The 12,472-nt window shown below is 37.6% G+C and overlaps 1 protein-coding gene across 9 annotated transcripts in view; it reads left to right on the top strand.

Moving 5' to 3' along the window:
• Nucleotides 1–12,306, top strand: part of LOC132096597 (kinesin-like protein KIF1A) — a 30,644-nt gene extending 18,338 nt beyond the window's left edge. For 4 of the 9 annotated variants that reach the window (XM_059502046.1, XM_059502049.1, XM_059502050.1 and 1 more), the window contains 14 exons: nt 20–104; nt 262–367; nt 1,184–1,207; nt 1,367–1,481; nt 1,669–1,802; nt 1,980–2,041; nt 2,144–2,289; nt 2,391–2,576; nt 3,846–3,917; nt 4,217–4,335; nt 4,489–4,602; nt 4,882–5,074; nt 5,191–5,309; nt 9,871–12,306. In XM_059502046.1, coding sequence (XP_059358029.1) covers nt 20–104; nt 262–367; nt 1,184–1,207; nt 1,367–1,481; nt 1,669–1,802; nt 1,980–2,041; nt 2,144–2,289; nt 2,391–2,576; nt 3,846–3,917; nt 4,217–4,335; nt 4,489–4,602; nt 4,882–5,074; nt 5,191–5,309; nt 9,871–9,913 — 1,518 coding nt within the window. In that variant the 3' untranslated portion in view covers nt 9,914–12,306. The remainder of the gene's footprint in view (nt 1–19; nt 105–261; nt 368–1,183; nt 1,208–1,366; nt 1,482–1,668; nt 1,803–1,979; nt 2,042–2,143; nt 2,290–2,390; nt 2,577–3,845; nt 3,918–4,216; nt 4,336–4,488; nt 4,603–4,881; nt 5,075–5,190; nt 5,310–9,870) is intronic. The other 5 variants (XM_059502047.1, XM_059502054.1, XM_059502051.1 and 2 more) reach the window with 2 other exon arrangements.
• Nucleotides 12,307–12,472: the final 166 nt, after the last annotated feature.

A 12,472-nucleotide genomic window follows, 5' to 3' on the forward strand; every position in this document is an offset into this window, starting at 1 on the left:
TTTGACATATTTTCTGCAGGGCATCCAAAGAAGAATTACAGTGACTATTGCCCATGAAACTGGCAATGATATTGAGTGGAAGGAGGTTAAAGAGCTCGTCATAGGTTAGTGTTATTTTTTTTTCTCTCAAAAATAGTTTATCAGAATCTCTGGCTTCCATCACATTAAGTGCTAACTGGCATAGAGGACAAATGGAGATGTTATGGTGAATGTTCAGGCAGAGTTTTAGATGACTTCAGCATTTCTTCTGTTCTTTTTTAGGGCGTATCCGTAACACACCCGAGGCAGATGAAACTATCATCGACCCCAACATCCTGTCCCTCAACATCCTGTCTTCAGGCTACATACGACCATCTTATGATGACAGGTACACCACGGATCCTTTCTCCAATTCCTCTCAATATTAGAATGCTTTTAAAAGCTGTTTTTGCTATTTGCAATATGACTGCTGTGTCATAATAAAAATGCAATGTTAGCAATAACCAAGTATTTACATAAATGACATATATTCAGATTATTTGTGACCCTGACCACAAAACCAGTCTTAAGTCGCACGGGTTTATTTGTAGCAATTGCCAACAATACATTGTATTGGTTAAAATTATTATACTTTTTTTTTAACTTAATTTTTGATTAGTAAAATGCATGGCTAAGGTTTTAATTTAACAACTTTAAAGGCAATTCTCTCTCTCTCTCTCTCTCTCTCTCTCTATATATATATATATATATATATATATATATATATATATATATATATATATATATTGCACCCTCAGATTCCAGGTTTTCAAATAGTTGTATCTCAGCCAAATATTGTCCCTTCTAACAAACCATACATCAAAGGAAAGCTTATTTATTCAGCTATAAATCTCAATAAATAAATAATAATACCCTTTGACCCCTATTACTGGTGTTGTGGTCCAGAGTCACATTTGTATAATATATATATTATATATATCAATTGAATTAATATATATATATATATAAATCAGTTACCCTTAATTATTAATATTAATTAAAATGTGTGCCAACAACACTAAAACCCTCATAATTAATTCACATAGATGTATTTAAATGTAAGTATATTTTTTATATTCTAATTATTTAATGACATAATTAAAATTAGTAGGTTACCAAATTTTTAATTCACTAACATGGTAGTTTCTTTATTGTGTCCTGTCAGAGTGTCATTGGGAATTGACCATAGGTATGTTTTTTCCTTAAGCATACAGGTTTTTTTTAATTAATTTATTATTTGTTGTTGTTGTTGTCATTGTTGTAACCCGTCTTACATTTTCAAACTTGTACAAATAAAGGAAAAAATATAAGCAGTGATATAATTCTCAAAGCTTTTGGAACTTTTCAGGACATTTTACCGCTTTGAGGCCGCATGGGACAGCTCCATGCACAACTCCCTCCTGCTGAATCGTGTCACTCCATATGGAGAGAAAATTTACATCACCCTCTCTGCCTATCTTGAGGTGAGGAAGACTCTTTCAAAACTGAAGTGATCAGATTATGAGATTTTATTAATGTGGGAGATATTGGAACTAATCGGGAGCAGTATAAAATAAAGTAACAGTAAATTCAAGCTACACAGTCAGAAGTTTGAATTTACTTTGAATTTGATTATATGATGTTCCACTAACTTGCTGCTGTAATGTTTAGATGGAGAACTGCACTCAGCCCACTGTCATCACTAAGGACTTTTGCATGGTGTTCTACTCAAGAGATGCTAAACTTCCTGCATCACGTTCCATTCGAAACCTTTTCAGCACTGGTGCCTTTAGGCCCTCTGAGAGGTGAGAAAAGTTTGCTGGCCTCTTTTTACAGTCAAGTAAACTGATTGATTGAGTTTATTCAATGTATATTGATTTAATCAATCGACTATTTCTAATCTTTAATGCTCAGGACTTCATATTTAAAAACTGTTTTTCACTTGGACTATCATTGTAATTGGTTTGTCTTTCCTGTCTCAGTAACCGTGTGACTGGAGTGTATGAATTAAGCCTTTGCCATTTGGCTGACATGGGCAGTCCTGGTAAGTTATCATGTACAAATGCAAAAGTTAACTTTAGCACATAAATATGTAGATTTAACCCAGTTGTATGATTCATTTTGTTGTTATGCCATGATTGTGCAGGTATGCAAAGGAGGCGCAGACGGGTGCTGGACACCTCAGTGGCGTATGTGCGTGGAGAGGAGAACCTTGCGGGTTGGAGACCTCGCAGCGACAGTCTCATCCTGGACCACCAGTGGGAGCTGGAGAAACTTAGCCTTCTACAAGAGGTAAAATATGGACCATCTGAATGTTTACGGGCTTTTAATTTTGGCTATAGTCTGATTCTTGTCTTCAGTCAAGTAAATGATTGTGAGGTGTATGCTTACAGGTGGAGAAGACCAGGCATTACCTTCTGCTGAGAGAGAAGCTGGAAGCATCTCTGCTGCTGGGACAGGACTCTTTCTGTGGCAAAGACCTGATGGACTCACCTAAGGCCTCCAGCCCCATGATCAACCCAGTAGTCAGTATGGGTCTGGACAGTCCCAACGAAAGGCAAAGGGAGCTGGCTGCCAAGGTGAATGTTGCTGCTTTATATCCACATAACATGACACTTATAGCCTATTCCCACCAAAGTCCAGTTTGACAAAACCAAACAAAATATAATACATACACTGCCATTCATAAGTTTTTGACATTTTAACATTTTTCAATGGAGTCTCTTGTACTCATCGAGGCTGTATTTATTTGATTAAAAAACAGAAAAACTATAATATTGTGAGATATTATTTCAACTTCTAATATTGGTTTTCTGTTTTAATTTACTTTAAAATATAATTTATTTCTGTGATCAAAGTTGAATTTTCAGCATCATTACTCCAGTCTTCAGTGTCACATGATCCTTCAGAAATCATTGTAATATGCAGATTTATTATCAGTGATGGAAACAGTTGTGCTGCTTCGTGGCACGATGCGACAACTAAAGCGTCTGGTGTAGACACGGTGTAAAAATATTATCCCTTAAGACAAGATAAATGTACTTGTTTTATTTACTTGCTTTCAGATAAGATATCTTTAATAATTTAATTTATTTTAATTTATGCTTAATGTGTAAATATGTATAGATACAATTTTGTTCAAAAACTAACAAACAAAGACCAAAAAAGCCAACTGGGTAGACAAATTACAATTAATTCAAGATATATTCTTAAGTTTTTTTTTTTACACAGTTGCTTCTCAACTAGTTATAATGAATAAGAATTTGTTGTTTTTGTTAAGGAGTACCACAAGGCTCAGCATTCAGACCTATTATGTTTTTTATTTAATTTATTTTACTTAATACTTACAATTTACTCCAAAAATAGCACTAACCTATGACGAGCTCTTTAACCTCCTTCCACTCAATATCACTGCCAATTTCATGGGCAATAGTCACTGTAATTCTTCCTTGTATGCTCTGCGGGAAATATGTGGTGAAAAAAATATTAAGGTGAAAATCCCCAAAAATATTCAGATGCCTTAATTAATTGTTTGCCGTGCCAAAAATAATAAAAAATAAAAATAAGAATTTCTCAATTTTAATTGAAAAAAAAGAAAAAAAAGAATATTGCAATATATTATTTGAAATTCAGTGTGAAGCTAATTGAGACACATTCAGTTTTTCAAATCATGTTGTTCATGTCCCTACTGTATGTTAAAATTAGGCCCGGGTGAGTTTAAGTAATACATTTTTGTTACTGTTAGCTGATTTTTATTAAATTGAAAACCACCACTCTGAAATGCTAAACCTTTATGTTGTTAATTTATGTATTTAATTTCATTTTCCTACTTTTTTTTCTCTTTTCAGTGTGTGCGACTGCTCATGCACACCTTTAACAGGCAGTACAGCCAGGTGAGCAGCAGTCTTAGTGAGAGCAAGGTGAGCCTTTACTGCCCTAGTGTCTGTCCAGACCTTGCCTCATTCTCTTGCCCATGCAGACCAGATATCTCTCTCTCTTTCGCTCTATCTTTCTTCTTATGTAATATTTAGTCTTTTTTTGCCATTTAAAAAGGCATTTAAAAATGTTCTCTCATTCACTCATTTAGAGTAGAGCAGCATGATTAGTGTAATAGATGCTGTAAGGGTAAGCATGGCATTTTCTGGAATATGATGAATGAGACATTTTTATTACGTTGTCAGCTTCATCTTCTGGTGGTGCTCTTTTTTTTTTTTTTTAGTTGTCAGAGATGTCTGCATCACTTTTAAGAGAGAGTTCTTCTTCCCCTCTGAGCACTTTAACACCCTCCTCCACCTGCCCGTCACTGGTGGATGGTCACTATGGCAGTCCAGACCTCAGGTCAGTGTATTTTCAACACAGAAGTTCCTGTTAGTAATAAAACAATATGATAATACTAGTTCTCTAGAATCAGCCTTTACGGTCTGTTCAGTCTCAGAACATCTCAAATACTTTACAACTAACAGGACTTTCATGTTCTATGTGATTTTACAGAGGTGCTGAAGCAAACTCTGGTGCTTCTAGCCCTGATTTGGACCCCTTCAGCCCTATAGAGAGAAAACCCAGGAGCTGCACCTTCATCCCGAACATCCAGGAGATTCGCATCAGGTAGCATCCAAAACTGTTCCGGAAATTTACCGCCTCAAGTCAGTTTTGACTCTAAAAGTACACTAAAGCTTTGTCTAGGCGGGCAGCAAAAAAAAAACATACTTTTTGGTGTATTTAATTGAATGTTTTGTATAACATCCGCACCACTAGGTGTCAGAATAACATTCAAGACCACTGTTGAAAATCTCCTGTCCTTAAAACGTTAAACATTCTAATCTATCCTGTTATTGATTCCCCTGTAAATAATATGGTACCTATCTACTATTTTCCTGACTACAGCCCCATTGTTTCAAAGAAAGGCTATCTACACTTTCTCGAGCCACACACCAATGGCTGGGTGAAGCGGTACATTGTGGTGCGGCGGCCATATGTTTTCCTGTACCGCAGTGAGAGAGACTGCGTGGAGAGAGCCGTCATCAACCTGTCCTCTGCTCAGGTGGAGTACAGTGAAGATCAGCAAGTCATGTTGAGGGTGAGGCCGTTTATTTATACCTCGTCCAATGACATACACATGATTACTGAGGAAAGTGTTCTGCTAGCAATAGTTGTCCACTGATTTTGTTAACCAATGTTATGTTTGGTTTCCAGGCTCCTAACACTTTTGCAGTGTGCACTGAGCACCGCAACATTCTCCTCCAAGCAGCCAATGACAAAGAAATGCACGACTGGCTATACGCATTCAACCCACTTCTGGCAGGTACTATCAGGTATTTAAAATAAAATTACTATTTTATTTCAGTATTTCACCTCACAAAAACTGTGGTTGCAACAAACAAGCCAATTTCTTTTAATATATTTGTTTTAATATTTTATTTTATCACATTGCACACAACCTGTGTTGAACACTAGTTTTGTTATTGTATGCTAACATATATAGTTTTTGTTAAAATAATTTAATGAAACAAGCTGAAACAAAATAAAATATAAATATTAGAAAAATAAAGGTTTGTTTTGGTTCATTGCACAACAGCTCCACTGCTAAGAGAATCAGCTTTCTTAAAGTTTGTACTCACTATTGCCGCGTTTCCACCTAAATTACCCAGAACAATTGTACCAGGAACTTTTTTCCCCAGGAACTATTTTCCCCCCAGACCTGTAGCTATCTGCGTTTCCACCGCGGTCTAAAGTACCGAGAAGATTACCCTTACTAAAATTAACCATGGTTTTACTACAAATAAAACCAAAAAACCATGGTTACTACAGTTTTACTATAATTAAACCATGGTTAATTTTCATAAGGGATGGGCAAATAGTCTGGTGACGTAGGTCTGCTCGCGTTCCTCAATAGAAAGTACGCAAATTTTGGACTTGCATCCTCTGTAGTTTGGACTTTGCGCATTTAACTCGGGAGTGTGATGTCTGCGATGACGAAATTCCGGTAATTCTGCAAACAGCAGCGTACTTGATACATCAGTCAGCTCGCCTTGGCTACTGCAATTTTCCTCTCTGAATATTTACAATAAAACTAAATGGGATATCAAATACCACTGCCTCCTTTCATTTTTCATTTAAACATAATAATAGCCACAGAAATGTACTTAGTTCAGGGAAATGTGTATATATATACAGCCATTACACTGAAACTAAATATTATATCAATTGTCTCTTTTTATTTCCATTTTAACATATAGATAAATTGAATACAGTCCAAAGATTACCTGTTAGATTTACCCAAAATGAATTAAATATTATGTTTAACCACTAAAGAGACTTCAGAGCCAGCGGCGAATGTCAGAAGGTGAGAGTGCTCTCGGCGGATACATGATCACTGAGCTCCCGCTGATCGTGCGGAGCTGATCATCTCCGAAATCGGGAAACACATTTTTAAATAGGCACTGTCTTTATAAATAAACAGCAGATTTGAGTTTTAAACAACTACATTCTTGCCTGAAATACTTTTAAAATTACATTTCATTACACAATAACAGTAATATTTTTAAAACGATCCAAATAAATTGTGGTTGAAATCACAATGCTGTGTGAACTCAACCAATCAGCATGTTTAACCCCCAAGTCCCACCCCCAAAAGTTCTGGAACTTAAAAAAGTACTACCTCGCCAGTAGGGACTTTCTGAGGGGCATTTTTTTACCCAGAACTTTTAGTTCCTGGTTCCTGTGGTGGAAACACACCAAGTACCTGTCCAAAGTCCCTAGTTCCTGGGTAAAGTTCCTGTGGTGTGTGGTTCTTGGAGGATTTGGATGTGATACTATCAAACTTTCCTGAGGATGGTACTCCTCTGGTACTGCTCTGTGACTTTAACATCCAAACCCCAGGCTGTTGACTTCAACACTCTGCTTGCCTCATTTGATCTCAAGCGAGCGTCAACTACAGCTACTCACAAATCGGGCAAACAACTGGACCTCATCTACACACGCTGTTGATCCATGGACAAAACTTTAGTTGCTCCACTGCACACCTCAGACCTCAGACCACTTCCTCATAACTTCTAACCTCACACTTACTCATGAAACAGCACACGTTCCACCGCAGGTCACCTTTCGACACAACCTATGCTCACTCTCTCCCTCTCGCCTATCCTCCATGGTTTCTTCATCCTCACTTACTTCACTCTCTCAGTTTTCAGCACTGGACACGAACAGTGCTACTGACACTCTTTGCTCCACTCTAACCTCTTGCTTGGACAACTTTTGCCCACTGTCATCCAGACAAGCACCCACCACCCCATCTGCCCCTTAGCTGTCCGATGTTCTCAGTAAACATCAATCTAAACTCAGGGCTGCAGAGAGGAAATGGCATAAATCAAGAAACTCTATCGACCTCAGTGAATATCAGTCACTCCTCTCTTCCTTCTCTGCAAATGTCTTCACTGCTAAAACATCATACTACCACAACAAAATTAACAACTGTTCTGACTCTCGCACACTTTTCAAAACTTTCTCTTCTCTTCTTTGTCCTCCTCCCCCTCCTCCTTCATTGATTTTTACAGCCGATGACTTTGCAGTTTTCTTCACAAATAAGACAAGAACCACCAGTGACCAATGTTCCATACCGCAGACTGATGATAACTTCATAACGACTAATACACACTCTCTCTCCTCCTTCTCTCCACTCTCAGAGACGGACGTTTCCAAACTTATCCTTTCCAATCATCCTACTACTTGTCCACTTGATCCTATCCCCACTCACCTCCTTCAGGCCATTTCTTCTTCAGTCATACCTTCACTTACTTACATTATCAACACCTCTCTTCACTCTGGTATATTTTCTTCAGCATTTAAGCAGGCTGGGTTAAGCCCACTGCTTAAGAAACCATCTCTAAATCCAGCACTTTTAGAAAACTACAGACCGGTATCCCTTCTTCCATTCATTGCAAAGACACTTGAGCGAGTTGTGTTCAACCAACTCTTTATGTTTCTTGTACAGAACAACCTCCTGGACAGCAACCAATCTGGCTTCAAAGTGGCCACTCAACTGAGACTTTCCTGCTCTCGGTTACTGAAGCCCTGCAACTGGCAAGAGCAGCTTCCAAATCCTCAGTTCTCTTCTTGCTGGATCTGTCTGCTGCATTTGACACAATTAACGTCCAGATTCTCCTGGCCACCCCCAGAAAGATGGGCATCTCTGGAAATGCACTCCAGTGGTTTAAGTCCTACCTCTCAGATAGAATCCTTCAGGGTGTCTTGGAGGGGTGAGGTTTCTAAGTCACAACTCCTTGCTACTGGGGTTCCTCAAGGCTCAGTGCTTGGACCACTTTTCTTCTCCATCTACATGATGTCATTAGGATCTGTCATTCAGAAGCATGGCTTTTCCTATCACTGCTATGCTGATGACACTCAACTCTACTTCTCATTCCAACCAGATGATCTGACAGTAGCTGCTTGCATTGCAGGCTGTCTGAGTGACATTTCTAGCTGTATGAATGACTATCACCTTCAGCTCAACTTACTAAGACAGAAGTGCTTGTGGTTCCAGCTAACCCATCGTTTCCTCACAACTACTCTGTACAGCTGGGTTCGTCAACCATAACTCCTTCCAGGACAGCCAGAAACCTAGGAGTTGTGATGGATCATCAGTTAAGCTTCACAGACCACATTGCTACAACGACCCGGTCCTGCAGATTTGCCTTATACAACATTAGTAAGATTAGACCCTTCCTGTCAGAGCAAGCCACACAACTTCTTGTCCAAGCTCTTGTTCTCTCCAGACTGGACTATTGTAATGCTCTCCTGACGGGCCTTCCTGCATGTACTATCAAGCCTCTGCAACTGATCCAAAATGCAACAGTGAGGGTTGTCTTCAATGAGCCAAAAAAACCTCATGCATATCCTCATCAGGTTACACTGGCTACTAGTAGCCACTCGCAAATTCAAGATACTGATGCTTGCCTACAAGATGACCACTGGTGCGGCACTAATAAACCTAAACTCACTAGTTCAAACTTATGAGCCCTCCAGAAGCTTGCATTCTGCAAGTGAACGGTGTCTTGTGGTGCCATCCCAAAGAGGTTCAAAATCACTTTCACGGACCTTTTCCTGGACTGTGCCCAGCTGGTGTAATGACCTCCCAATCTCAATTCGAACAGCTGATTCTTTACTCATTTTCAAAAGACATATTTTTCGCCAGCACTTGACCAAATAATACTAGCACTTACCTTTTCTTGTCTATTCTATTCTATTCTATTCTATTCTTGAAAAAAAAAACATAACTACATGTTCTGTGCTAGACTAACTGAGACTTGTCATGGCACTTGTTGTTCTCTCATTGGTCTGATTCCTTCTATTGTTCTCATTTGTAAATCGTTTTGGATAAAAGCATCTTCTAAATAAGTAAATGTAAATGTAAAGTTTCTTTGTTTATAAAATTTCTCTCTCACTCACCCAAAATTTACCCAAAATTAGAGAGCAGTGATGTTAAATTACCTGTTATTGATACACTAAATGCAAATGCATCAGCACATTTGGACCATTGGATGAGGGGGATTTTATTTACGTTATATCACATATTTCAAAAGAACTAAAATTAAATTTTAAATGAAAATATAAAAACAAAAGCTGATTCAAAATAAAAAATAAATATCTAGTAGCATATAAATAATACTCAGATAACACTCTTGTGTTGGCATCTGCCTAATTCTACCAATAATTTGAACCAAAATGTCAATGTTAGATTGGACAAAAGATCTTTGATATCAAAACAGACTCTGGACCATTTTTAGGGTTGCAGCTCAGCAGCTGAGAACCACAGCTGTAACTGCTCATGATCAATGGTAATGCTGAATTTCTCCTAATCTCTCTCTCTACCCACAGGTCTAAGCTTTCCAGGAGAAAATCAGGACCGATGAGGATGTGAAAGAGTTTTTTTCCCTGGCTGAAACAACAAACAGATAGCTAACAGGCCGTTGTGATGTAATTAGGTCATGTAATCATAAGTGCCCTATCCCTATGTCATCACAGCTGCCTCTTGCCTGCCCATCCCAGCATTCCCCTCTGTCTGTCCATGCCAACAATAGACTGTGGGCCTGGCTTCACAGAGTGTGTGTGTTTATGTGTGCGTGTCAGCCATATTTAGTGTAAATTTACAGCACTGAAATATATTCAGCATTTCCCGCTAACATAGCTACAAGCTAGAATGGCAAAACAGCATCTTAGACACGGCCCTACTCTTAGTTCATTTGTAAATGCAACTCAATGCTCTGTTTGTGTATGTGCTTCTGCAGAGTAGATGTTAAGTGCTTTTACCTGGGCTTCAGTAGTTGCCTCTTGGTTTTGATCAGTCATGATCATTGTGCTTTTTGAAGGAATGCAGAGCTTATTTTGAGGTCACCTTTTATGCAGTGGACGACAGAAGATTGCAATGGATTTTAGACTAAAATATAGGTAAATGTCCATTATTTTGACAAAAATCAGCATTGGGAAATTACAAAGCGTCTACCATACAGAAGTTTATTTTGTGTTTTTATTTTAATCTGTTATGTCTTTTTTACATTACATTACATTACTTTAGGTTTACTTATTTATTAAGCATTGTATGTTTTATAAACATAGTTTTTTAAGAGGTCATAATTTGTAGTGTGCTACAAAATAATTTTTCACCTTGCACTTTTAATGATGAGCTTTATTTACCAGGTTAATTTTGGTTAATTTGCACAAGAGCTCTGCTGCTAAGAGAATACGCTTCTTTAATCTTTTTTTATTTACAACTTTTCATTATTTGTGCACAAAATTGGAGAGCTGTAATGCAAAATTATACTAAACGCAAATACATCAGATTATTTCGGTTACATCACATATTTCAAATAACATTATGCACAACGTTTCTGTAGCTTAATTGCATCATTGTTCCTCATTTGTAACTGCTACGTTCAGCTCATCCCAGCCTTACATGTTATAATATGATTGAATATCTGTATTCAGACCTCTTACAAAGTGCTTCCTAGTGAAGCAGCAATAAGATCAAGTCTTGTAAGAGAAGATCCAGTTTTAGTGTTCCAATATGTAACACAACGTCTTATAGCTTTTACCAAATGTTTCATGATCAACAACATAGTAATTTTTATTTAGCTTAGCTAAACGGTTCATTATTTTGCATTATAGATGTATTAGTTATAATAAGCATATACACATACACCTGGTTTTTGCTCCTCCCTTTGCCTTGAAACTATGAAGACAGCATATACTAAGCATAGAAAACTGTCATTACAGTTACATCTTAAGAGGTATTACCCGAGGCTGTGTATGAATCTATAGTTTGGCTTGGTTTAAGCTCATGCTATTGGTCAGTCAGCCATTTAGCATGCTGCTCATGTTGCTGTTACAGTTATTATAAAAAGAGGATTGATGTTTTGTGCCATGGGCCAGCCAACCCAAAGAGCACAATCGTAGCAGCAACATGTAGTTGTGAACGTAGCCGAAAGAGTACAGCAGTACTGGTCTTTACCTCTCAAAATGGTTTCTTCATAAGCAACCGTATAAGTATGCCTTGATAGACTCTTACATGGAATATGGATCTGAAATGTAAATTAGAGATGGATGCTTAGGTTTTGGACAATATTGACAGTCATACAGTGCCCTGAAGTTTTTTTATCCATTCCTGTCTTTGATAATGCTATGGATATGATAGCATGCTGTACATATTTATTCAGCTTTTAAATTAAGCGTATCAAATGTATCTCATTTACTTACATACAGTATAAGAGTAGCATTTACATAAAGATAATATATTCATTTGTATTATTTGACCAAACTGAAGGATCACAGTTGACTGAGCATGTGGTGTTCGCATTGACACGGTGCCCTGAAAACAAAGCATTCAACTAGACTTTGTCAACATACATATATATTGCAGATAAACAAGATTTTTAAGGTTTGTAGTTGATAAAGTGTCTCTCTTTTTCTCTCTTTCACTCTCAATCAATCCTTTGTTACCACGTCTGTCCGAGCATCTTTTCAAATAAACATGTTTCATCCATCCAAATATTCAAAATGTAAAAAAAATTAAGGAACTCAATATAAACTAAGTGTACCTACTGTATTGCAATTGCTTCATTATTTCTGTTGATTTGCTCTGTATATAAACCCAGGTGTGGTCTACCACACTTGGCTGTAACCACTTTATACCATAATGAATGGGCTGTAGTGTACTCAGTGCTCAAGTTCTATGAGTGTTGGACCTGTGTCTTCTAATGTCTGTGGACACTTAACACTTTGTCAGATGTGAAATAAATGTGAAATATGCGCAATGTTGCTTGAGTCTGGACTGTGTGTTTTTAAGTCGGAGGTGCATCAACTTTTAATATGGCCAAAACTAGGGCCAAAAATTTGATTCAGGGCCATGGGCTGCATGTACAGTAAATACTGCATTACATCTCTATTGAAGAATATTAAATGTGTTTAATATAATTAAAGGTGA

Source organism: Carassius carassius, chromosome 20 (assembly GCF_963082965.1).
Source record: "Carassius carassius chromosome 20, fCarCar2.1, whole genome shotgun sequence".
Classification (NCBI taxonomy): Eukaryota; Metazoa; Chordata; class Actinopteri; order Cypriniformes; family Cyprinidae; genus Carassius; species Carassius carassius.